General features: G+C 49.2%; 1 protein-coding gene and 1 long non-coding RNA gene across 2 annotated transcripts; one reads left to right on the top strand and one right to left on the bottom strand.

Moving 5' to 3' along the window:
• Positions 1-1289: 1289 nt before the first annotated feature.
• On the top strand, positions 1290-3463 carry LOC309857277. The gene is made up of 3 exons (XR_014307600.1): positions 1290-1558; positions 1945-2021; positions 3229-3463. It is a non-coding gene; the product is annotated as an uncharacterized lncRNA (long non-coding RNA).
• Positions 3464-3781: 318 nt separating this feature from the next.
• On the bottom strand, positions 3782-22585 carry LOC309857273 (uncharacterized protein; the record flags this gene model as incomplete). The annotated part of the gene is made up of 5 exons (XM_082750034.1): positions 22539-22585; positions 20403-20543; positions 8318-8382; positions 7262-7340; positions 3782-3905 (listed from the first exon to the last, which is right to left on the bottom strand). The coding sequence occupies exons 1-5, from the start codon at positions 22559-22561 to the stop codon at positions 3782-3784; spliced, it is 432 nt and encodes a 143-aa protein (XP_082606160.1). The 5' UTR covers positions 22562-22585.
• Between the last annotated feature and the right edge of the window lie 269 nt (positions 22586-22854).

The following is a 22854-nucleotide window of genomic DNA, read 5'->3' as shown; positions in this document are numbered from 1 at the left end:
GCTCGTGCCTCCCTTGGCCACTGCCACACGTCAAAGCTTGGTGGAGCAAAGCTCTTTGCTCATGGCCTATCGGGAATGGTGCACAAGAGATTCTGCATCATTCTTGGCACGGGCCCAGACCTGGTCATGCTCAGGACTTGGCGGCCCGAACCGCACTCTCCTGGGCAAGAGACACTACGCGACACTCCGTTCTGGTCTGAGCCAGGAGGTGTAAGACAGGTCTAAATTCTCTCCCTCATAACCTCCACTACCAAACCATCCTGGTTCTCTCCAAGCTGCTGTACTTCAAGGGGACGCCCAGAGCTGCAGAAGGGAAAGTGTACTTCTCCTGGGTTCACTACACAGGCTCCCGTAAATCGGAGCTTCTGCCAGCCTTCACACCCCAGCAGAGTCTGACCTGGGGACGTGTTCCCAAGGGTGGGATGCCCCTATGCAGCTGCCCTGGAGAACCCCTGTCGTGGGCCACGGTCCCCTGGGCCTGTGTGATGGGGCTGATGGACCTGCTTCACACACTTGCTGCCCCGGGTCCACTCTACCTCTCACTAGCTGGCCTCGAAGCATAGCACAGAGCCTCTTGGGAGCAGGGCCAGGGAGTCATGGTTCCTCTCACAAACCCACCTCGCTGGCCCACAGCCCTGGCCATGCTCCCCACTCCCTAGGCATGCCCAAATGGCAAACATTCCTCAGGCCTGCCCAGGGCCCTACATACACCCCGACCCCGTCCATTCCTGGCAAGCCTCAGCAGGAGCACTGGCAGGAATCCTGTGTTTCAGTAACCACACCGCTGGACGTTTTCCAGCCCTGAACAGCTGAGGGTGCCTGCACAATTTCCCATGCTCCTGTCTCCTGTCTCTGTAACACTTAGGGAAACAGAGGGCGTTGCGTTCCCTGAAACACGTCCCTGGGAAGGTCATCCCAGTCCCTGGGCAGACATGGGCTGTGGGGACGTGGTGGGCCATCTCTCCCGGCACTTCCCCAGCAATCCCAGACCCATGACAGCTGCTCCCAGCACAGACGGATCGGGGGATTGATTCCAGGAAACCCAGGATATCTCCTCTCTTTCCTTGGTGGCCCCCTCCTGGACAACAATAGGACTGGTGGAGCTTGGCAGGGGGAAGGACATGGAGCATCTCTAGGGGAGGAGGTGGAGGAGGAGGAGGAGGACGAAGTAGAGCAGGGAAGGACAGGAAAAAGGACAGAGGAAAACAACGTCCCGCAGAGGCAGTCTTAGGGACAGTGACAGCATCCAGGGGGGAAAGGATCACACAGCCAGGATTCCGGGTCTTGGAGAGAATCGGAGGTGGGAAGAGCAGGTGGGCAACCAGAGACCCCCCTGTACCCTGCGGAGATCAAACGACCAAGGCCAGGGAGGACTCGGAGCTAGGGACGCACCCCACTGAGGGCAGAGCCCAGCATCCCCAGAGCAGCAGGCCGTGGGTCGTCACCTGCACTAACTCCCCTTTGTTCTCTCTCAGGGCCAACCCCAGCACCCTCGCTGCTCCCTAACCCGAAGGATTCCACAGAAGGCGATTCCGATGGAAGGAGCCACCCTGCGCCTGTAATTCACTTCCACCTCCATCTCTTGGGCTTCCTCTCTCCTCTGTCCCTAAGTGCCTCCGCCCAGCTCTTCCCCTTTCCCTGCTTTGATGACGCCAACTCCGGAGGCCCTCGTCTCTGACAGGCACTCGGGCTCTGCATGGGAACTGCTGCATGAAATCCCTGGGAAGCCCTCCTCACCCCTTTCCTACCATCACCCTGACCCCTCACCGCGGACTCTGGGAAGCAGCCCCGGACAGCAGAGCAGGGAGGAGGGCTGGGAATCGGCAGGGCACGGATCACCCGGCTGGAGAGGCCTCGGGAAGGGAGGCTGGGCCTGGGTGTCCCCACTTGGTTCTCTGATGCCGGGGAGTCTGTGCTCATGCCCACTTCTGCTCTTGCTCTTAGCTCTCAAGAAACTTTCCTTCAGTGGACTTGGCGCAAACGACAAGGGAAGCAGAAGAAGAGGAGGACTCGGGAACGGGGTGAGTCGGGCAGGAAAAGGGGCCGGTGAACATGGATACACCTTTTCTATCATTGCCCCGTCCCTGTTGTGGGTACCTCAGCAAACAGCACAAAACCCGGGGTGCTGCCCTAGCCTCTGACCACAAAGAGGAGAGGAGAGGAAGATCCCAGTCCCTGCAGGCACTAGGAAGTCCTGAGAACATCCCACGGGGAACCTCCACCTGATCCCTGCAACTCCCTGTGGTGGTTGGGCGCTGTCGTCCAGGAGCTGCTGATCTTGGAGGAAGGGCCCTCGCTGCCTGGAGGGACTGGACCCCAGGCAGCCTAGGCACAGTGACCTTCTGGCAAAGGGCTCCACACCCCCCATTGAGCCCCTCCCTCTGCATGACCCAAACCTTGTCCTCCCACCCTGCAAAAGCCAGCAGACGGCTTGCTCCCGGACGACACTAGTCGCGAAGAGACAGTGGTGAGGTGGCCTCATCTCCCACTTCAGGCACGTGAGAAATGAGCAAACAAGACAGGCCCCCGGGCTCACAGGAGCAGGACAGCTCACCCCTCCCAGCGCTGCATCCCTGTGGGCGGGGAGTCAGGCCCGGTCTCCAGCTGAGTCATGTCCGCCGGCGACTCCCATACAATCTAACCAACACCTCCAGTCCCCTGAGCCTCCAAGATGCCTCGTGGGAGGTAGTGGGTCCCCTCATGGCACACTTTGCTTTGTGAGTTTCATACTCTAGAGACTCACCTCGATCCCTCAGTCGGCAGGGGAGACCCACCAGGGAAAGGCCACCCTGCCTACTCCCACCTTGCCCAACACCTGCCCACAGCCCGTGGACTGTGTGAACTCACTTCCCATGGGGGTCGGGAGCATGTCGTCTCTGCCACGCCACCTGCAACACTCATGTGGGCAAAGGCTCCCCCCACAGAGAAGGGCACGTCCAGGGCTCTCAGAGAGGCTGGGGAAGGGACAGCCCAGCAGGAGGAGGACCCCGCCGTCATGGAGGAGGACGCTCAGGGAAGGGGCCTGAGGGACCCTGGCAGTGTAGCCTTCATTCAGCTCCAGGGGGCCCACAGGAAATTCCCCTTTCTTCAGGTCATGCATGGGTCTTGCAGGAAAACCTCTACCTCAACACCTCAGAAAACACGTCCCACAAAACCCCACAGGCCTCTGGTAAGGCCCAGGCCACACGCCACTCGCTATCTCACACCACTCTACCCTTGTCTCCACAGCTGCACCAAAGGACAGTGTGCCCACCACCCCAAGGCACCAGAGGCTCCTGGGGTGCTCCGACAAAGGAAGCGAGGCGGGCCCTGGGGCCTCACTTGCTGCTCCGATTTGGGCCCGGAGGAGGATTCGGCGTGAACGTACAGGGAAACACGCCTGCAGGAACGGCTCTCTTACGCCTGACCTCCGTAGGCCAAAGAGAAGACTTCTGGGCAGCCCACCAGAGGACGGCACTGGAGCCCCGAGGACAAGAGGAGAGGACCCTCTGAGTCGGCCGCCACACCCAGAGTTGGCTGCCCGGGCCCTGCCGATGACGGACACTTGGAACACGAGGCAACCACCTGGGCCCACAACAGTCCATTGTGTGGGGAGAGTGGGCCACCTGGGACTGGGCGGGACAGCAGCCTTCCCGTTGTCTCCCGTCTGCTGCAGGGGCTGCTCCTCCTCCCGCTGTCCCCTGCAGTCCCCGACAACCCTGCAGGGCATGACACATGCAGGACAAAGCGGCACTGCCAGGGCCCCTTGACCACCCTGGGATCGACTCGAGGGGCAGCAGCCCTACCCCTGCTGGATTCCCCGAGGGTACCGCACCCGAACCGCCCCCGTCACTTCGACGCACAGGACCGTGACCAATGCTGGGCTCAACACTGGCAGCAGCCCCACAAAACGGGCCCCGCTCAGCCTGTGTGTTTGGCAGCAGCAAGAGGTTTAGGGAGGAGAGGCTCTCCCCTGCACTCAGCGGCCTCTTCCTTTTACAACTCAGACAGCAGAGGCCTCCCCCAGCTGGGCCTCTGCCACCTGACCAGGAACGACCCACGCGGAGGGACAGCTCTACGCCCCTATTCAGCAGGAAGAAGCTACAGAAGATGAGACCGTCCTCCTTCAACAACCTTAACCACGCAAGGCTCCGCCCTGGTCAGGGGCACACGAGGAGGGAGGGGAAGGCTAGCTGAGCGCCAAGCAGGAGCTGGCACGCCACACCACCCCCCAACCTGTGATACGGGGGACATCCCTCAGGCGCTCTGACTGCCCTCAAGCTGAGGAAAGGAAAAAACAGATTCTCCACAGATGGAGATCAAAACCCGGCAAGACCGGAGTCTCCCTCGGTTTGTAAAAGTCCTCCTGATTCTGCAGGAAGAGGCCTGCTTAACGAGAGCCTAGCGACCTGCCAGAGGCCCGGATCTCCGTTTCCTGAAGCCCTGACATCTCCCTCCCCTCCACGACACTGAGGGAGGCTGAGGCCGAAGGAAATGTCCGTAGGACAGAGTTTCTTTTCAAACGTGCAGTCCCTGGGATGGACCTGTGAGAGGAGGAAGGTAACATTCCTCCCGGAAGCTCTGCACCATCTTTCAACTCATGCCTTCCTAGCAGGAAAAACCACCTTCCCTTCACAAGAGCAAAGCCAACTGTATCCTCAATGTCCTCTGCCCTCCTGCCACATTCTTGCAAAACCTCCCTTTTGCTTGACCTCCTCCAATGCCATCCCAGAAAGTCAGCCTCCTGTCACGACCCCAGCAAGCAGCCCTTTCTACCCAAGGGTCGTATCCCTGTTCTTTAATAAAAACTGCCTCCTGCCAGCAGAGCCGTCTCAAGACTTCTTTCTTGACCATCGGCCTTGAATGCTAACCTCTTTCCTACATCAGTCCTGTCTCCTGTAGGGCTCCTGTGGAAACAACCCTGCAACACGAACCCATTTCTGTCAACCCTTCCGACTCCATCCACCTCACCCACTGCACATTCTGTGTCCTCCGAGGACTGGACCCTTCTGTGATTCTTGCACTCAAACCCTCACATGGCCCCTCTTTCGGTCCTCGACGTGGTTGACGTTGCCCTTCTGAAACTCCCCAGCCTCCCATCCTCATTTTCTTTGTCTCGCAGGTTTATCTGGTCCATAGGTTCTCATCACCAACACGCTACAACCGGTTTCTGCTCCTGAGTAGAGGACTCCATTCCTTTCCTTTCTCATCAAGCTCAAATCTTAACTCTCAGATGTTTGTCTCACAACTTTCAAAATTCTTCTTTCCCCTAATGCCTCTCTACCAGTTTCTCTTCTTCCTTTTTCAAGCCGCCCTCCCTCCCTCCCTCCCTCCCTCCCTCCCTCCCTCCCTTCCTTCCCTACATGATCTTTTAATTCTTTGTATTCTTTCCTCCCTCCCCCTCTTTCATTTTCTCCTTCTGTTCTGTTAGTACCCACAAAGCACTTCAGTACTTTTTCACCAAGTGTTCCGGGACTCACTCTTTGTGTACAAGACCCAGGAGCTCATGGCAATTCGTTCCCTATTATAAAGGATGAAGGGAGACCCACACGGGGGCAGCTCAAAGGTCTGCTTCTCTGCAAGTCAACGGGAAGCTTCAGGGTCATGAACCCTGGCCTTCCACACTAGAGCTAGACACGGGCTACGCTAAGCATTCCCCACAATCCCCTGTCATCCAAGACCCTGAGCATACGGGCTGTCCCACCAGAGACCTGAAGAGTTTCATTTCTCAGCTGAAATGGGCCTCGAGCCAAGCTGCCGCCCGAGTGTCTGGAAAAGTCACTGGCTTCAGCACGACTCACGGGTATATAGTCTTTGAAACGGAAACATCAAAAATTTAATCAGCAGTTGACGTGGTATGAGGCTACCATGTAGAAAGATCTATCAATTCCGAAAAGGAACAAGGCACGCGACTACAAGTGGCTTGCAGGGGTAGACGCAGCGACCGTTCCTGAAGGGAGGGGCTAGAACGCGTTCCTTGAGTCAGGGAAAGGGAAAAACTTGAGTGAGCGATCCTGCCACAGCCCCTCGTGCTCTGGCCATTAGCACAAAGTTCACACTGCACAGGAACCCGGGCAATGCTGGAGCACAGCACGGAGAGGTCTCACGTGCCTCACCTCACTCCCGGTGTGCTGTGTCCTGGGAAGACAAGCCTTGTATTCGCTGACAATGTGGAAGAGCCTTCAGCCATGGGTCCCTGGTGCCAGGGACATCAGAGCTCGTTCACCCTCGATCGCAGCACACCCATCTCCCCAGTGTGGGAGAGCCTTTAGTCGGGGCTCTAACCTCGGGAGACACGAGAGAACTCACCCTTCCGGGGAACGGAGAAGTGATACACATGGGGGGAACAACTCCAGGGCAGTGCTCAGCTCTGTACACAGTAAGACCACTGGAGACGCACCTCAGTGATGGAAAGAAGGTGGGGGACCCTTGTTTCAGAGAGCTCTGCTCTTCTTCATGTCCAGGACCTCACACGGGGTAGAAGCCATGTGCTGGGATTGCTGCACAAGAGCTCACAGCAACATACATCTCTTTGAGGCCATGGGCACATTCCCACAGACAGAAACCAACTGAATTTCATCTTCAGGGAAAAGCATTTAGGCCAGCCACACCCTTAGCCAGTATCTGAGGATCCACATTGGCGGCAACCCCGACAAATGCGGTCAACGTGGAAGAGCCATTCAATACAGGTCTCACATTTGGAGACACCAGACAACTCAGAGCAGAGAAACCCGTGTCTGTCATCACTGGGGCCCCACCTGTACCCAGAGCGCCCACCTTGCTCACCGCCACAGAAATCACACAGTACAAACCCTTGTCTCCCGTCACTGAGGCAGAGCCTTCAGCCAGAAGTGGGCCCTTTCCCAACACCAGAGAACTCACACAGGGAGAGCCACTAGCCCGGTATCCTGGTGGGAGAAGCTTCAGGTGGGGCTCAGGCCTGAGGCGCCCGCTACCATCTCAGAGTGTGCTTCATCCCTCACATGGGAGCGAGGTGCAGGCACCCCTGGGACCCCCTGCATCATCGCTGTGGCTGAATGCGAGGACATCCCATATGGGAATCCCATTCCTCACGGAGCCAACACAGGAAGGACCTGGCAGGATTCGCACACAAGAAAATCCTCCCGGTCTGATGAGCAAAGGAATGGGCTCAGCTATCCCTTCTTCCCTAGCCAGCAATGACACCCTCACACCGAGGAATCAGAACCAAGACAACTTACCACTGCGATGCACGTGCACCAGCGAGATGACAGCGGTCACACTCCTGGACGTGCTGCACTACAATCTGCACTGAAGAGACAGAAGCCAGACGCTCTTGATGCTGCCCAGTAGGTCACGTCCCCTGAGCCTCAAAGCACCACCTGTAAAAACAAGGAGAGCATTCAGTCGAGGTCTCAAGACCCGCACGTGGGGAGAGACAGAGTCACCCATGATGGAAGCAGGCCCCTCCGTCCCAGCAGGGAGGGCAGGTTCAAGGAGGCCAAAGCCACAGGGCCCCGCCATCTGTCAAAGTCTTAGCATTGCTGCTGGAAGGCCTTCCCCTAAAGCATGCTTGGCCAATTGCCTGCCAAGAGTTCCATGAGGCTGAAAAGGATGTCTGGTCTTTCCTTGCTAAGACATGCCTCTCATGGGCCCTGGTACTCAACAAGGGAAAAAAAAAAACAAAAAACCAACAACGACTGACTACCTTCCCCTTCCACAACACCCTTCCACTTCAGGGTCGTGACTATGGCAGAGTTCACACTGTGCGCATTTTGCCCTGATAAACGCCAACCCTCCAATAAAGCACAGAGCAGAGTGTCAGGCTTGAGCACCCCAGCGACCTGGCTGGCTGCTGTGGCTCCCTGGGCCTCCCTCCCTCGCTCCCTCCCTGGCTCTAATCCTTTCCAATAAGCATCTGCCTGGGCCCTGGGACTCTGGCTGTCCCCAGGTGCCCCGGGCCCTGGGTACAGGCCATGAAAGGCAGTTGAGGGGCTACAGACTCCAGCCGGCCGGCCCTGTGCTCCCCTCAACCCAACCACCGTGGTAACCAACGTGGGCCCAGGTGCCAGATCCAACTGCAGCCCCCGCCTTCCTGCTCAAACACAAGGTCGCTTCCGAAGCAAGGCACATCGGCCCCAAATAACCTGCCCCTTTGCCCCCACCCCACCGGCCTGAATATCCCCTGGGGACAGAAACCCCAGAAGACAACACAACCTCCATTCCAGTCAGCACATTTCACTCATCCTCACGTCTTGCACAGGCTGTCTGATGGGTCCAGAAAAATCCGCCTACGGTATGGCCCACGTGCTGCTGTGATGTTAGGAACCCTTCACCTCCCCAGAGTTTGAAAGGTCACCTGACCCATTTTGGAGGGCTGTCCCAGCGACCACGCCCACTTCTCCTGCCAGCCTGGGACTCTGCCTGCAGAAAAAGAACAAGAAAGAACAAGAGTTGGTGATAATGTGAAGAAATAGGAACCTTGTGTTCTGATGGTGGGGATGAAAACTGGTGCAGCCATTATGGAAAACAATGTGGGGGTTCCTCAAAAATTTAAAAATAGAACTGTCATGGGACGCCTGGGTGGCTCAGTTGGTTAAGCAGCTGCCTTCGGCTCAGGTCATGATCCCAGCGTCCTGGGATCGAGTCCCACATTGGGCTCCTTGCCCTCCGCAGGAGCCTGCTTCTCCCTCTGACTCTGCCTTCCACTCTGTCTGCCTATGCTCGCTCTCGCTCACTCTCTCTCTGACAAATAAATAAATTAAAAAAAAAAAATAGAACTGTCATATGTTCCAGTAATTCCATTACTGGGTATTTACTCAAACAAAATGAAAACATTTGAAAAGATACGTTTATATTGCAGCACTATTTACAGTAGGCAAGATATGGAAGAGCCCGGCAATAGATGAGTGGATAAAATGACGTGGTGTATATATAGATATATATATAGAGAGAGATATAGAGATTATATAGATAGCTAATAGACTAGTACTTGGCCAGAGAAAAGAATGAAATCTTAACATTTGCAACAACACGGATAAATCTAGAGGGTATAATACTAAATGAAATAGGTCAAAGAAAGACAAATATCCTATGATTTCAACCATATGTGAAATTTAAGAAACAAAACAAAGCATAAAAGAGACCCCAAAAAAGAGACTCACAAATATAGAGAACAAACTGGTGATTACCAGAGGGAAGGTGCGTGGAAAGAGGGCATGAGACAATGAGGGTGTGTCATTTAAAAGGAAAAACAAAACTCTATCTGAAGTCAATATTATTGTCTATGTAGAAAATCTCAAGTATCTTATAAAAAAATTCTATTGGAAGTAATGAGGAAATACCAAAACATCATAGGATACAAGGTCAATGTAAAAAAGTCAACTATTTTCCTATATCTGAATAAAGAATTGAATTCCAAATTTTCAAATGAAAAAAATACTCTTTACAATACACCCCTAAAAAGGGTACTCAAGTATAAAATCTAACACAATACATATACACAGGAAGACAAAACTGATGGAAGAAATCAAAGATCTAAATAAATGGAGAGAGAGTTCGTATTCATCAGTAGCAAGACTCAATATGGCTAAGAGGTCAATTCTTTCCAACTTAATCGATAAATTCAATAAAATCCAAATAAAACCTCACAGTTATTTTGCAGATAATGACAAGAAGATTCTGAAGTTTACACAGAAAGGCAAATATCTAGAAGAGCCAACACACTGGACACCTGGGTGGCTCAGGTCATGATCCCAGAGTCCTGGGATCAAGTCCTGAGTCAAGCTCCTTGCTCAGAGGGGAGCCTGCTTCTCCCTCTGCCCTCTCTGCCTGTGACATCCCCTGTTTGTTCTCTCTCTCTGACAAATAAATAACATCTTTAAAAAAAGTTTAAAAAAAAAATTGAATAGCCAACACAATGTGGAAGAAAAATGAGAATTCACCTCACCTGGTCTTGAGACTTACTATAAAGCTACTAGCCACCAAGACAGTGTGTTAGTGCTGAGAGAGACACACAGATCAACAGAACAGATTACAAGGACCAGGAATAGATCTACCAAAATAAAGTCAAACATTTTTTGACAAAGGCACAAAAGGAATAAAAGGAGAAAAGATAGTCTTTCAACAAATGGTGCTCGAACAACCGAACACTCATGCAAAAGAAATGAAACTAGACACAGACCTTACACAAGTATTAACTAAAAATGAATCAGAGATATAAATATAAAAATACAGGAGAAAAATCTCTAGGACACTGGTTTGGGGGATGGGTTTTTAGATTCAACAGCAAAAGCATATTCCACAGGGAAAAGCATGTGTTGGATATTATTAAAAATAAAGTCTTCTGCTCTGTGAAAGACATTTTTAAGAAAATGAAGGGATAAGGCACAGACAGGGAGAAAATATTTGGAACACAGGTATCTAATAAAGGCTTTGTGTCCAACATCACAAAAGAGCTCTTAATGATTCAATAATAAGAAAAGAAATGACCAAATGACAAATATGCAAAAGATTTGAACAAACTTTTCACCAAAGATATAAGGATAGCAAATAAATACACAAACAGATAGATGCTCCACATCACCTCAGTGGGAATATGCAGACAACATGACACAGGTATTGGAATGGTTACATCAAAAATAATGACAGTGCCAATTTCAGGTCCAGAATCAGAACAACAAGATTCTCATTCATAGTTGGTAGGAACAAAAACTGATACAGCAACTTTGTAGAAATAGTTTGGCAATTTCTTGCGAAGCTAAACATACATACATACATACATACATACATACATAACAAACACAGCAATTTCACATCCTATGTTTTTGAAAACTTGTGTTTTAAAACCTACATGTGAATATTTCTAACACCTTAATCCAAATGGTCCCAAACTGGGAGAATCAAGCATCCATGGGTTAACCAATCTGAAATCATGTATGCAACTCTGAAATCATGTATGTGTATTCTGGAATTGAACTATCAAATAAATGAAATCCTGATGTTAGCTGGATTCTCACTGTTAGTGCAGGAGATTACAGACAAGCAAGGAGAGAAGGTTAGAATGTTGCATCTGGTAATGCTTACAAGAGGAGACAACAGTGTGAATACTTAGCTTACTATAGATAAAGATGGTGACATACTAAAATATTTTTAGACACGTGTATATACATGAGTGAGTATACACAAACACCCTGTTCAGTTAGCTGAGTGGGTCTTTGAACAATGACTTAACAGTCACAACAGACACATCTAGTCCCCCAATCTTGGTTTCTCATACTATGCTCCAATGAATAGAACCAGAACTACTTAGGGGGCAAAAATGGCTAATTCTAGGGCAGGAAAGACAGAAGATGCACCTGGAAAATCTACTGCCACAGAGTAAGGTAGAAATATTCAAACAATAACCGGGTATGTCAATAGACACAGGAAGCGACAGAAGGTGCTTTTTAAAAAATTAATTTACTTGTTTTTGAGAAAGTAGCAAAAGGAGAGAAAGCATAAGCAGCAGGGAGGAGCACAGGGAGAGAGAGAGAATTTCTATTTATTTATTTATTTACTTACTTACTTACTTATTTCACAGGCAGAGATCACAAGTAGGCAGAGAGGCAGGCAGAGAGAGAGGGGGAAGCAGGCTCCCTGCTGAGCTGAGAGGCCGATGTGGGGCTCGATCCCATGACCCCGGGACCACGACCTGAGCCGAAGGCAGAGGTTTTCACCCACTGAGCCACCCAGGCACCCTGAGAGAGAGAATTTCAAGCAGGCCCCACACTCAGCAAAGAGCCCAACCTGGGGATGGATCCCAGGACCCTGAGATCATGACCTGAGCTAAAATCAAGAGTCAGACACTCAACCAACTGAGCCACCCAGGTGCCACTAGAAGATGCTTTTACTAACCAACCTGGAACAACTTGAGCAACAAAAGGAACAAGGTATCATTGTACTATAACCAAAATATAAAATAACTAGCCACGAATTCGTGCTGATATAAATGGATTAGTAAATAGGAGAGAACAGAAAAATCTCCTATGCAGAATTCCTGATAATTTATGTACATAATCATGTAGCTACTCCAACAGGAAGGAGGTATAGTGTAAGTGGTATAGTGTAATTGCCCACTTCCTTCCAAGGAGTACAGTATGAGGACAGAGAAAACAAAGTAATAAGTCATGTCCAGAGCACTAACCCTTGATATGATAAGACCAAAGGACATTTTATCTCTGTGGTCTTCCTCCAAGAAACCCATAACCTCAGTCTAATCATGAAAACAACAGCAGACAATTCCCAGTTGAGGGACATTCTACAAAACACCTAACTGTACTCCTCAAAACTGCCCAGGTTATCAAAAACCAGGGAAGTCTGAGAAATTGTCACAGCCAAGGGGAGCCTAAAGAAATGACTAAGTGAAAGGTGGCATTCTGAAACAGAATACCTGCATGGGGGAGAAAACACCAGGGTCAACTATCAAAAGACAAATCACATCCTATAAAATAAGAGTTTGCAACCCATAAAATGGACAAGCACTGGTATCCCTAATCTATAAAGAGCTAGACACTGAAGAAGAAGAAAAACAAAAAAAGCCACAAACCTAAGAGCAAAATGGGCAAAAGATATGAACAGAGGGTTCACAGAAACGTAAATACACCTTTCAGATACATGAAAAAATACTTAATCTCACTCATAAATAAGAAGCTTGCAGAGATAAACTTCATAAAATACCACGTTTCTCTTTCCACTGCCAAAATTCCAGAAGTTGAAGCACATGTTCTATGGGTGAAGCTGTGGACAAACAAGCATGGATGTGGTGTTGATGGGAGTGACACAAAATGATACCAAAATCCTGAATGATCGAGTTATCAATTCTATGCACCCGTTGACCTGGCAGCACACTTCTAGGAATTTATCAGATAGAAAAAACCTATATGTACAAGGTCATTCACTAGAACATGGTTTGTAATAGCAAAAGGTTTGAAATAGTGCATAACTAATAATAAACAGTTAACTAACTATGGAACGTCCATGCTTGAATTACTGTGCAGTTATAACAAAGAAACAATCCATGTTTGTTTAGATACAGATGTCTTGGATGGGCTTTTAAGAAGTGACAAAAAATCAAAGAAAGAACAGAAAATCATGTATAGACTTGTTACTCAAAGTGTGGCTCCCTGAGCAGCAGAGTCAGCTTCACCTGGGAGCTTTTTAGAAATGCAAAACCCAGGGTCCCCACCAGATCTACTAAATCAGCATCTGCATTTTAACAGGATGCCAGTGGTATACAGCTGCATCTAAGTTCTGAAAGCCCTAAAGATGATGGATTCCCTTCTAAATAACAGTAGGGGGCATACAAGAGTATCCTTTACCTGAAAAAAGCAGCACTGCTAGGACAAACAATACAGACAGACATATCTACAGCAAGAGGACCATAACTCCAGTTTGTCTGGTACTGTCCCAATATAGACAGCTGTACCATCATAACTTTATGGAACCTCTTTCATTCTCAGTGGAAGTGTCTCAGTTGAGATGAAAAATGTCACCCTTCCTTGAGGGAACATCACTTAACCTTTAACCATGTTATTACTAATTCAGAAGTATTTCATTAAAAAGAGAGAGAGAGAAGACCAGTCAGGGAAAAACACAGACTGAAGAAAAGCAGTGAGCCAAGGATGGTTGGGCAACAAACCCAAGGAGAGGCAACGTCTGGGGCAAAAGGGAAAGACAACTTTGTGAGGAACAGTAAGGAGATGTATCAGAGTTAAGAAAGGAAAGCTAGCAGGCAAGTGTCAGAGACAACAGAGACTGAGGGTTATGCTGCAGGATGGTCAAGTAAGACTAAAGCCAGAAACTGGATTTGACTACAATTTGGTAGCCTTTTCCAGAGCTCAGGTGAATGTCAAAGAAGCAAGAATGCATTCATGAAGTTGAAATATGAATGAGAAATGCAGAAACCAAAGCCAGAACAGTCGGCTATTCAAGCTAGAGATGTGAACAAACTGACACAAACCCTTAGGGAGAGTCATCTGGAGGACATGTGGTCCCTCCATTCCACCAGATCTTCAAAGTCCTATTCATGGATCAAGCAGGACCATGAGAGGGCTGTCCACTCAGACCTCATTGTTCGGTCCCCTGAAAAGCATCCATACACTTCTAGTACAATGCTGTGTCTATCAGAAATGATTATAGGCAATTTCAGTGTTGTTATTAGAAAAATCAAAGGAAGTTTTACAACTTGCACAACTCTGTGAAATTAAGAGTCCTGCTTCTCATTCTACCAACTGTTCTTTGAATTTGCTTGATATACTTGATATACTTCCCTTCAAGTAATTCTTGCCTATTTCTATCTTTTCGGGTTTTTTTTAAGATTTTATTTATTCATTTGACAGACAGAAATCACAAGTAGGCAGAGAGGCAGGCACAGAGAGAGAGGGAAGCAGGCTCCCTTGCTGAGCAGAGAGCTCAATGTGGAGCTCGATCCCAGGACCCTGGGATCATGACCTGAGCCAAAGGCAGGGGCTTTCACCCACTGAGCCCCCCAGGAGCCCTCTATTTTTTTGTTTTAAAAATATGATTCCTTTCAAATTTTAGAATACTCATTTTGAAACAAAGTGGAAATAAACAAACAAAAAGATCACCTGAGATGTGTTCATTTTCTGCTCTTAGTGGAGGAGGGACAGCTGAGGAAGAAGGAAGGAAGAAGGAAGTTAGAAGAGACTTGGCCTGCCTTGCAGTTCCTGGATTTACCTGCCTACACAGCTCCACATACAAGATACTTACGTGTCCATGTGTGGCTCAGATAGATGTTGAGCTTAGACATGATACTTTTCACTGAGTGAATGTAAACATTTGTTTCTTATTGATTTATTACCAATTTAGGTTCTGTGACAGAGAAAAATTAAAAACATGAGAAGATGAGTTTAACATTTACCAGTAGCCTAAAGGAGGAAACACTATGGCTTTTTCAGAACTGATGTGGGAAAAATTAAAAATTAAAAATCTCAAGCCATGCTGTTCATCTGTTTTCCTGTGAACACTATTAATCCCCGGAAGTCAGAAAATCCAAGCAACCTCTGGAAAAAAGAGATGCGGTGTTTAAGGCAAGATAAAAAATAAATGTTTAATGTTTGTTTCTTACAACTTTCAAAAGGTCTTAATAAGAAACTATCTTTGCCTTTATTAACAGTTACAAAATGAGCCGTGGCCTGGGAATTCGCAGACCTGACTTAACCATGGTTCTGCCACCAACAAACTGCATGATCTTGGTCAGTCACCTTCTCAGACTCAAGTTTTTTTTTTTCATTTTTCAAATAAGGCCAAAGCAGATAACCTCGTGCCTGCACTACCATCCTGTACGTCTATAAGGCCAGGAGAGCAGGAACCTCTGCATCTTTCTAGACGCCATCAACAATGGCAAATGGGGAATGGAAAATGAGGGGAGGAGTGGGTATTCAGGGAGGGGTGATGACAGAATTTCCTTCGCTATGGCTGGTGAGCCTTTCATCCTGACCATGCCCTCACAAACTCTCCAAAGGGGTGACATTTCCTGTGTAGCCTGCATGCCCACCCTCTCAGCTCCAGCTCACCTCGCTCTTCTTAAATTTGTCCCAGACCTTCCACCATCACACAGCCTTCGATGCTTTCAGGATACTGTCATGCTTATATGTAACAAATAACAAATGAATACATAATAAATAATAACTGGGGACCTAGGCAATGTTAGAGTCAGGAAAGGGCCTTGGTGGCTAGCTAGTACAGCCTCTTCCCTCTTCCATTGCACAAATGAGTTAACTGAGCAATGAAGGCCCTAGAGAATTGTCAAAGCTCCAGCCGCACGTTATTACATACACAACAAATACAACAGCAGCTAACAAAATGTGAGTTTCAGAAAAATCTTGTCGACTATTCATTCAGGGCTCAGGAAATGCTTCTTGAGACCCTTTGACTTGGAGGGCTCAACCAGAGTCAAATGTGCCATGCTTTTAACGTGCTTCCAAAGGAATGTTAGGTCCCATTTCGGTACGTCCTAGGTGTCTAGCATTGCCATCCCTGAGGCCCAAGTTTTCCCCGAGGAAATTCTGTCATGGGGCCCCAGTTCCTCTGGCGTGGTGTCTGGGGGCTCCCGAGTCAGAGCTCAGATGAGGGACAGCCTCTCCTCGCTACACCTCTTGCTTCTGCCAAACACACAGGCTGAGCGGGGCCCATTTTGTGGGGCCGCTGCCAGTGTTGAGCCCAGCATTGGTCATGGTCCTGTGCGTGGAAGAGACAGGGGCGGTTCCGAGGCAACACCCTCGGGTAATCCAGCAGGGGTAGGGTTGCTGCCCCTCGAGTCGATCCCAGGGTGCTTTCCAAGGACATGAGCCCTGAGTTGGCTGTCTCTGGAAAGGAGTGTTCTTTTGAAGAGGAAAAGTCAGTTTCAAGAACCCACCTTTGTGCATGTTCCCGTCTAACTCTGGTGGCCTTTCCAAATATGTCACTTAACTAAGCTAGACAACTTGAGGTCACCCTCAGAAACATGGCCACATTAGCTCGTGGGTGGGCAGTCCCCTTGCTCCTTATTCTGCGGGCATAACACCGGGACCCCATGGGCTCAAGGTTCATTCAGCAACTGGACCATGCGATTGATTCCTCCACGATTGTGGAACTCAACGAGCACCTTGACCAGCTGGATGGGGCTGGGATGAGGAATTCTTTCCCTCAAAGCCAGAGAACACGCACCACTCCACAGAGTTCTCTGGGGACTTATGGGGACAATGAAGGACCTCGCTCTCCACCTGGAGTGGAGGGTGCACTTGGGGTGCCCTTATCTCCCGGACAAGTTTTCTCCCACTCACCGGCGATTCCTACTAACGAGGATCTCCCAGCGAGACCTCCAGTCAAAAGGGTTTCTTGCAATGGTTTCTTCCCTCCCAGTCCCAGTGATCCAAGAAGCCACCCCTATTCAGGTACACTGGAAAACAAAGGCTTTAGCTAAGCATCCAATTGCCCTCATGGGAAAATTCATACAGGGATAACCCCTGACTGTAAGGACCTGGCATCAGCTCCAGAGTGTCCCAGAGAACAAAGGCCACCAAACCATGACAGCAGGCCCATGATATTACCAAGTACCACCTTCCACTTCCAGATATGCCTGAACTAACACCCGAAACCAGCACAACTGGAAACCCAGTGATCCTTAGGCCTGGACCCGACTGCTCTACGCCCATGGCTCCTAACTCTGGAAAGGTTCTGAAGTCCACCACACTGCAGAGGCCCCTACGAAAACGTGGAGGACAGGTGCTTTAGCAACGGCAACAGTTTCAGGGAAAGGCGGTAAGAAGAACCAGGAGTGCTGTCATCAGTCGAACTCGGACTGCTGAGGCCAAAGCCTGTCAGCAAACATGTCTGCCCCCAAAGCAGAGATCCTAGTGCCCACCTGTTGGTTCTCATTGGCAACAAATCATACAAGAATTTATCCGGACTCTGACAGGCCTTCCTCATCCTTGTCGCCCATGAAGCAATTGACAGAAAAGGCTCTTCTTCCCAAGCCAGAACCCGCCAACCCGATATGGGCCTGAAATGCTTGCACGTTCCTCCCAACCCAAGGAGCCCTTGAAAGCCTGACTGCGGTTTAAGGAGACTGGGGATTCGATAAGGGCCCCTAGCTGGGACGCAATGGCCATGAAGCTCTAACCTGGGCCCATGGCTTCCCCAAGCTCCAGAGGCTGCCAGACATTTGGCCTGGGCCAAATGCATGGGCGCATCATGAAAACCATCACCGACCCAGCCCACCTTCCCCATTTTAAGCAATGGTGCACGGGTGCTCTGTTCCACTGACGTGGCCACCTGGCATCCATCGTTGCCCCTCTTTGGGAATGGAGGATGTCGTGGGGCATGGGGAAGTCCTTACTGAGTACACAGTCAAGGCCCACCGTGTCACCCCAAACAGGATTTCTCAGTGAAATACGGGAATGAACCCAACGCATAAAGCAGTTCTACAGAACACAAAGGCTTCAGAGGTGGTAACTGCTGCACAAGGTGGAGCCTGTGCCCATCGAAAGACACAATGCTATGCATACATTCCCCATGATCTCAAAGAGAACTCTGGGTTTCTACCAGACACCACTGCTCAAATCCCCACTTCCAAGGATTCCTCTCCTTAAGGACTGGCTCAACTCCTGGCCTGGGGAAGGGTTCTCACCCACTATCAGAGGACTCTTCATGGGGATTCTCCTTCTCTTTCTTCTTCTAACCCCGCTGTGTTGTTTCCCACCCCATGCCCGGTCTCTGCAGGTGGTGCCAGAAACCCTTCACTGCAGTAACTTCCAGATGACAAATGGTCCTTTCCGCTCAGGAAGATCCAGTCACAAGTTCTCCCCTGCACTCAGCGACCTCTTCCTTTTATGACTCTGACAGAAGAGGCCTCCCCCAGCTGGGCCTCCCCCACCTGACCAGCAATGACCCACAGGGAGGGACAGCTCTATGCCCCTATTCAGCAGGAAGAAGCTACAGAAGATGAGACTGTCTTCCTTCAACAACCTTAACCACACAAAGCTCTGCACTGGTCAGGGGCACACGAGGAGGGAGGAGAAGGCTAGCTGAGCACCAAACAGGCACTGGCACGCCACACTGCCCCCCAACCTGAGATACGGGGGACATCCCTCAGGCACTCTGACTGCTCTCAAGCTGAGGAAAGGAAAAAACAGATTCTCCACAGATGGAGATCAAAACCCGGCAAGACCGGAGTCTCCCTCGGTTTTGAAAAGTCCTCGTGATTCTGCAGGAAGAGGCCTGCTTAACGAGAGCCTAGCGACCTGCCAGAGGCCCGGATCTGCCATTTCCTGAAGCCCTGACATCTCCCTCCCCTCCATGACACTGAGGGAGCCTGAGGCCAAAGGAAATGTCCGTAGGACAGCTTCTTTTCAAACCTGCAGTCCCTTGGGAAGGACCTGTGAGAGAAGGAAAGTAACATTCCTCCAGGAAGCTCCGCGCCATCTTTCAATTCATGCCTTCCTAGTAGGAAAAACCACCTTCCCTTCACAAAAGCAAAGCCTCCCGTATCCTGGGTGTCCTCTGTCCTCCTGCCACGTTCTTGCAAAACCTCCCTTTTGCCTGACCTCCCCCAATGCTATCCCAGAGAGTCAGCCTCCCGTCACGACCCTAGCAAGCAACCCTTTCTACCCAAGGGTCATATCCCTGTGCTTTAATAAAATCACCTCCTGCCAGCAAAGCCATCTCAAGTGCACCCTCAATGTATGTTCAAGAAAACCTTAACCTATCGACGTATGTATATCGCGCAAGGATGAATGGCCACAAAATTCAACACATGGTTTGTGATCTACCTCTCATGTGTCCTTAATTCTACTAATATTGTCCTTACAAAATGCAAAGGATTTACAAATTAATTACATGGTTAGAAATATTTCTATTTACTTCACATATCGGAGAATGACAGAGCTAGAGAGAGTGCAAAACAGTCAGGGTCGCTCAGCAAGGAAGATGGAGAAGGGTGCTCAATACAGGGCTTGATATCCAGCATTCAGGTATCCTACCTCAGCCAAGGGCAGATGCTTACCCAACTGTGCCAACCGGGGGCTGGCAAATTAATTTCATCTTTTACAAAGAAGCTCTTCTGGAAGACCTGTTGGGATCAGGGCAGGAAAACCTCGACAGTTCAGCATCAGGCAGTGAGGGCTTCCTCCCTGACTATGAGAACATGGGAGCCCAGGGCTTTTCTCCACCACCAAGAACAGCTATGTATCTCTGGGCCTGAGAGGGTGTATGACCACAGCAGATGTGGAAATACTCCCCGATTCGGTAGATTTTAGAACAGAAGGGGGTTCTAACGGTCCCTTCCATAAACACAAAGACTGTCCAGGAATGCCTCCGTGGTTCTTTCAGTTAAGGGACCAACTTTTGGCTTTGGCTCCAGTAATGACGTCAGGGTTATGGGATTGAGCCCGTGTCAGGCTATGGAAGGCATGTGGAGCCTGTTGAAGTGTCTCTCTCATCCTCTGCAACTCCCACTCCGCCCACAAAAAGAAACATAGAGATAGAGAGAAAGAGAGAGAGAACACATGTGCGGAAGTCCACTCAGACATCCATTTGTAAAGAGGCCCGGGATTCTTTGCTCTAGATGTATGGCCCAATGAAGCAAGTGTGGGCAGATAGTTGATCGTCGAGAGAATGTCTATTCAAGGTCAGGTTGCAATAACTCAGGATTCTGCTACCAGAGGCAACCTGGAGCTCAGAAGTATTTTGTGGGGCAGGGACTTGCAGAACCTTCTCCACATGTGCAACTAAGTCATCTTCCACAAGCAGCCAACTCTAAACATTCTGGTTCAGGGTACCTCTCCAAGTTAATCGACAAGGGGTATTTTTCCCTCCAGAAGAAAGACAGAAGCTGGCAAAAAAGATACCCCAGTCAAGGCCTAAACCTCAACCCTGGCAGGAGGTTCAGAACCATGACAACTTACAACTGTGATATACATCCACCAGGGAGATGACAGAGGTCACATTCCTGTATATTTTGCACTTGAATCTGCACTGAAGAGACAGAGGCCAGACGTGTTGGATGCTGCCAACGAGGTCCAGTCACCTTAGTTTCGAAGCACCACCTGTAAAAACAGGGAGAGCTTTTAGTTGAGGTCTCAGAAACCGCACTTGGGAAGACACAATGTCACACAAAACTGAAAGCATGCCCCTCCCTTCCAGCAGAGAGCACAAACTCAAAGAGGCCAAAACCACAGAATCCCGAAATTTAAAGATTTAGCATTGCTGCTGGCAGACCTTCAAATGATACATGCACGGTCAGCTGGCTACTGGGAGTTCCACGATATCTTTGCCAGACCCAAGCAGGAGGATGTGGGCCAGGAAATGGCCCAGAGGTCAATCACCATGTGCAACTAGTGACAGGAGTCTAAATAAAGTTTCTGCTGCTCCCATAAACCAAACAGAAGATCTGCATAAACCCTATTTCAACTGCATTTTGCATGACCGTCCTAGGGTTGCTTACTTCTCCTTGAATCTTCATTCACCTTTGACATGCATTCTCATTCCTCTACCCTGTAACTTCAATGACACGGAACTCCCATTGGAGATATGCATATACTCTACCTCCTCAATGTCTTTTCTACTCTATGTGAGTGACTCTGTTAGTCTTGCTTTCTTTCTTTCCTCACAACTCTATTTGGCTGAAATGAGCCTCTGGTCTTCCTTTCTAAGACATGCCTCTCATGGACCCTGGAACTCAAAAAAAGAAATAAGAAACCAACAACTAATGACCACACAATATGAATGTAACCTATACCTTGGAGATCGAAGTTGCTTCACTCCTAACCAGAGACTATGCTACTGATCTTAAGGGCAAGCCCTTCAACAACCAGCTTCTAGAGGATTCTGGGATGATTTGGGGTATAGTTCTGATAGGATTTTCCCAATCTGAAAACACTGCCACCCTACAAAGAGGTCCCCAAACCTGATTATCAACTAAACAGATTCAGAGCTTCATGGGACCCATTGTGAGGCACATAAACGCCTGGCGGTGGTGGCAGCGGGTGCCAGTCCACATGGGTGATGGCTTTCAGTTTAACAGATTTGGGACGGTTTCTTAGATGCAAGGAGGCAGCCGCAAGCACACTTGGTTTCTTAACATCTATTCTAAGCCTGGCAGGCATAGTGATGGACTGTTCCATACAGATTTTGAAACCCTGCTGTGCTGGAACTTCTCATGAGGAATCTCTAGAGTGAACTTTCAGTAGTGTGTCCAGGCCAAAGCGAAGCGCAATACTCCCATCAGACTTGACTGCAATACCTGTCAACTTGGGTGGATTCCTCTTCTTGAGGTCCCCCAAATATCCTGAGGTTCCTATACCTGCCAACAGGTAACATTCCCTACTCATCTGGCAAGGCTCCTAAGCACTGTGTCATCAAGGTGTGAAGCCGCTATTGACAAGGGGCTCCACAAAGTCACCCTTAATTCCTGAAAATTGTCTGGTCATTATCTGAGTCTATACACATAACTGTCAAATTGGACATTTCACTCAATCCCTTGGTAAAATAACCAATGTTTCTAGCGGTGTCCTGTTACAGGAAAAAGGCGCTTGTGCTGAACTTGTGCTAATAATCCTAAGTACCTTGGAAGAAAGAATTCTCCCTGAGAATTTCTGAATGATGGAGGGTTCAGGAAGGGAGAGAAGTTAAATTTTCCCATTTGTTCACACAGAAATACTTCATCACATTTCTGTAGATCATGGGTATTTTCAGATAAAGTTTCTCTAAATCTGGAAGAAGAAATACTAAAGAACCAGCAACATTTCAAACAAGAGTCACAAAGGTAGGCTCATGTTCCTCAACTCACTCAGTTCCCCTTTACTAATTCTTGATTGGCTTGAATGCAGCTTTTCCATGAGTTCTGCAAACCTGTAACCAGTTGAGTTTGAGAATTTTCACGATCAGACACTAAGACCCCACAAGACACATCACCGTGTATAGTCACAGGCATTTAATGGAAAAGTAGGGATAAAAGGCCTGTGGACACACACTTAATGAGATATATTTTCACCTAACATAGAAGGCAAGACATCAAAATGGAAGCAGAGAGGCCACAAGACCTGCATCCTCGTTGCCAGGGCATGGCGTGTCCATGAGTTTCTGTATCTCCAAGACAAATACGCTCATGTCTTCTGAGCTAAGGTTTCTGCTTCTAGAATTTTCTCCCAAGGAGAAAATCAGAGAGGTTGTAAAGGATTTGCAACAGCGTTTACGGAGGTTTTCTGGATAATGGCGAAGCCCTGCAGCTCACCGCCTTGCCCAAGGCCCACAAACCTGTTCAGTGCCCCCTTTGCATCCACCATGGTCAGGCAGGTCTAGCCCCTTCTCCCCCTGTTGCACAGCACACCCTCTCCTGGTGTCCACCAGGTCGCTCAG

This window comes from Mustela nivalis (genome assembly GCF_964662115.1).
Source record: "Mustela nivalis genome assembly, contig: HAP1_SCAFFOLD_595, whole genome shotgun sequence".
Taxonomy (NCBI): Eukaryota; Metazoa; Chordata; class Mammalia; order Carnivora; family Mustelidae; genus Mustela; species Mustela nivalis.
This window is presented reverse-complemented; position numbering and strand designations above follow the sequence as displayed.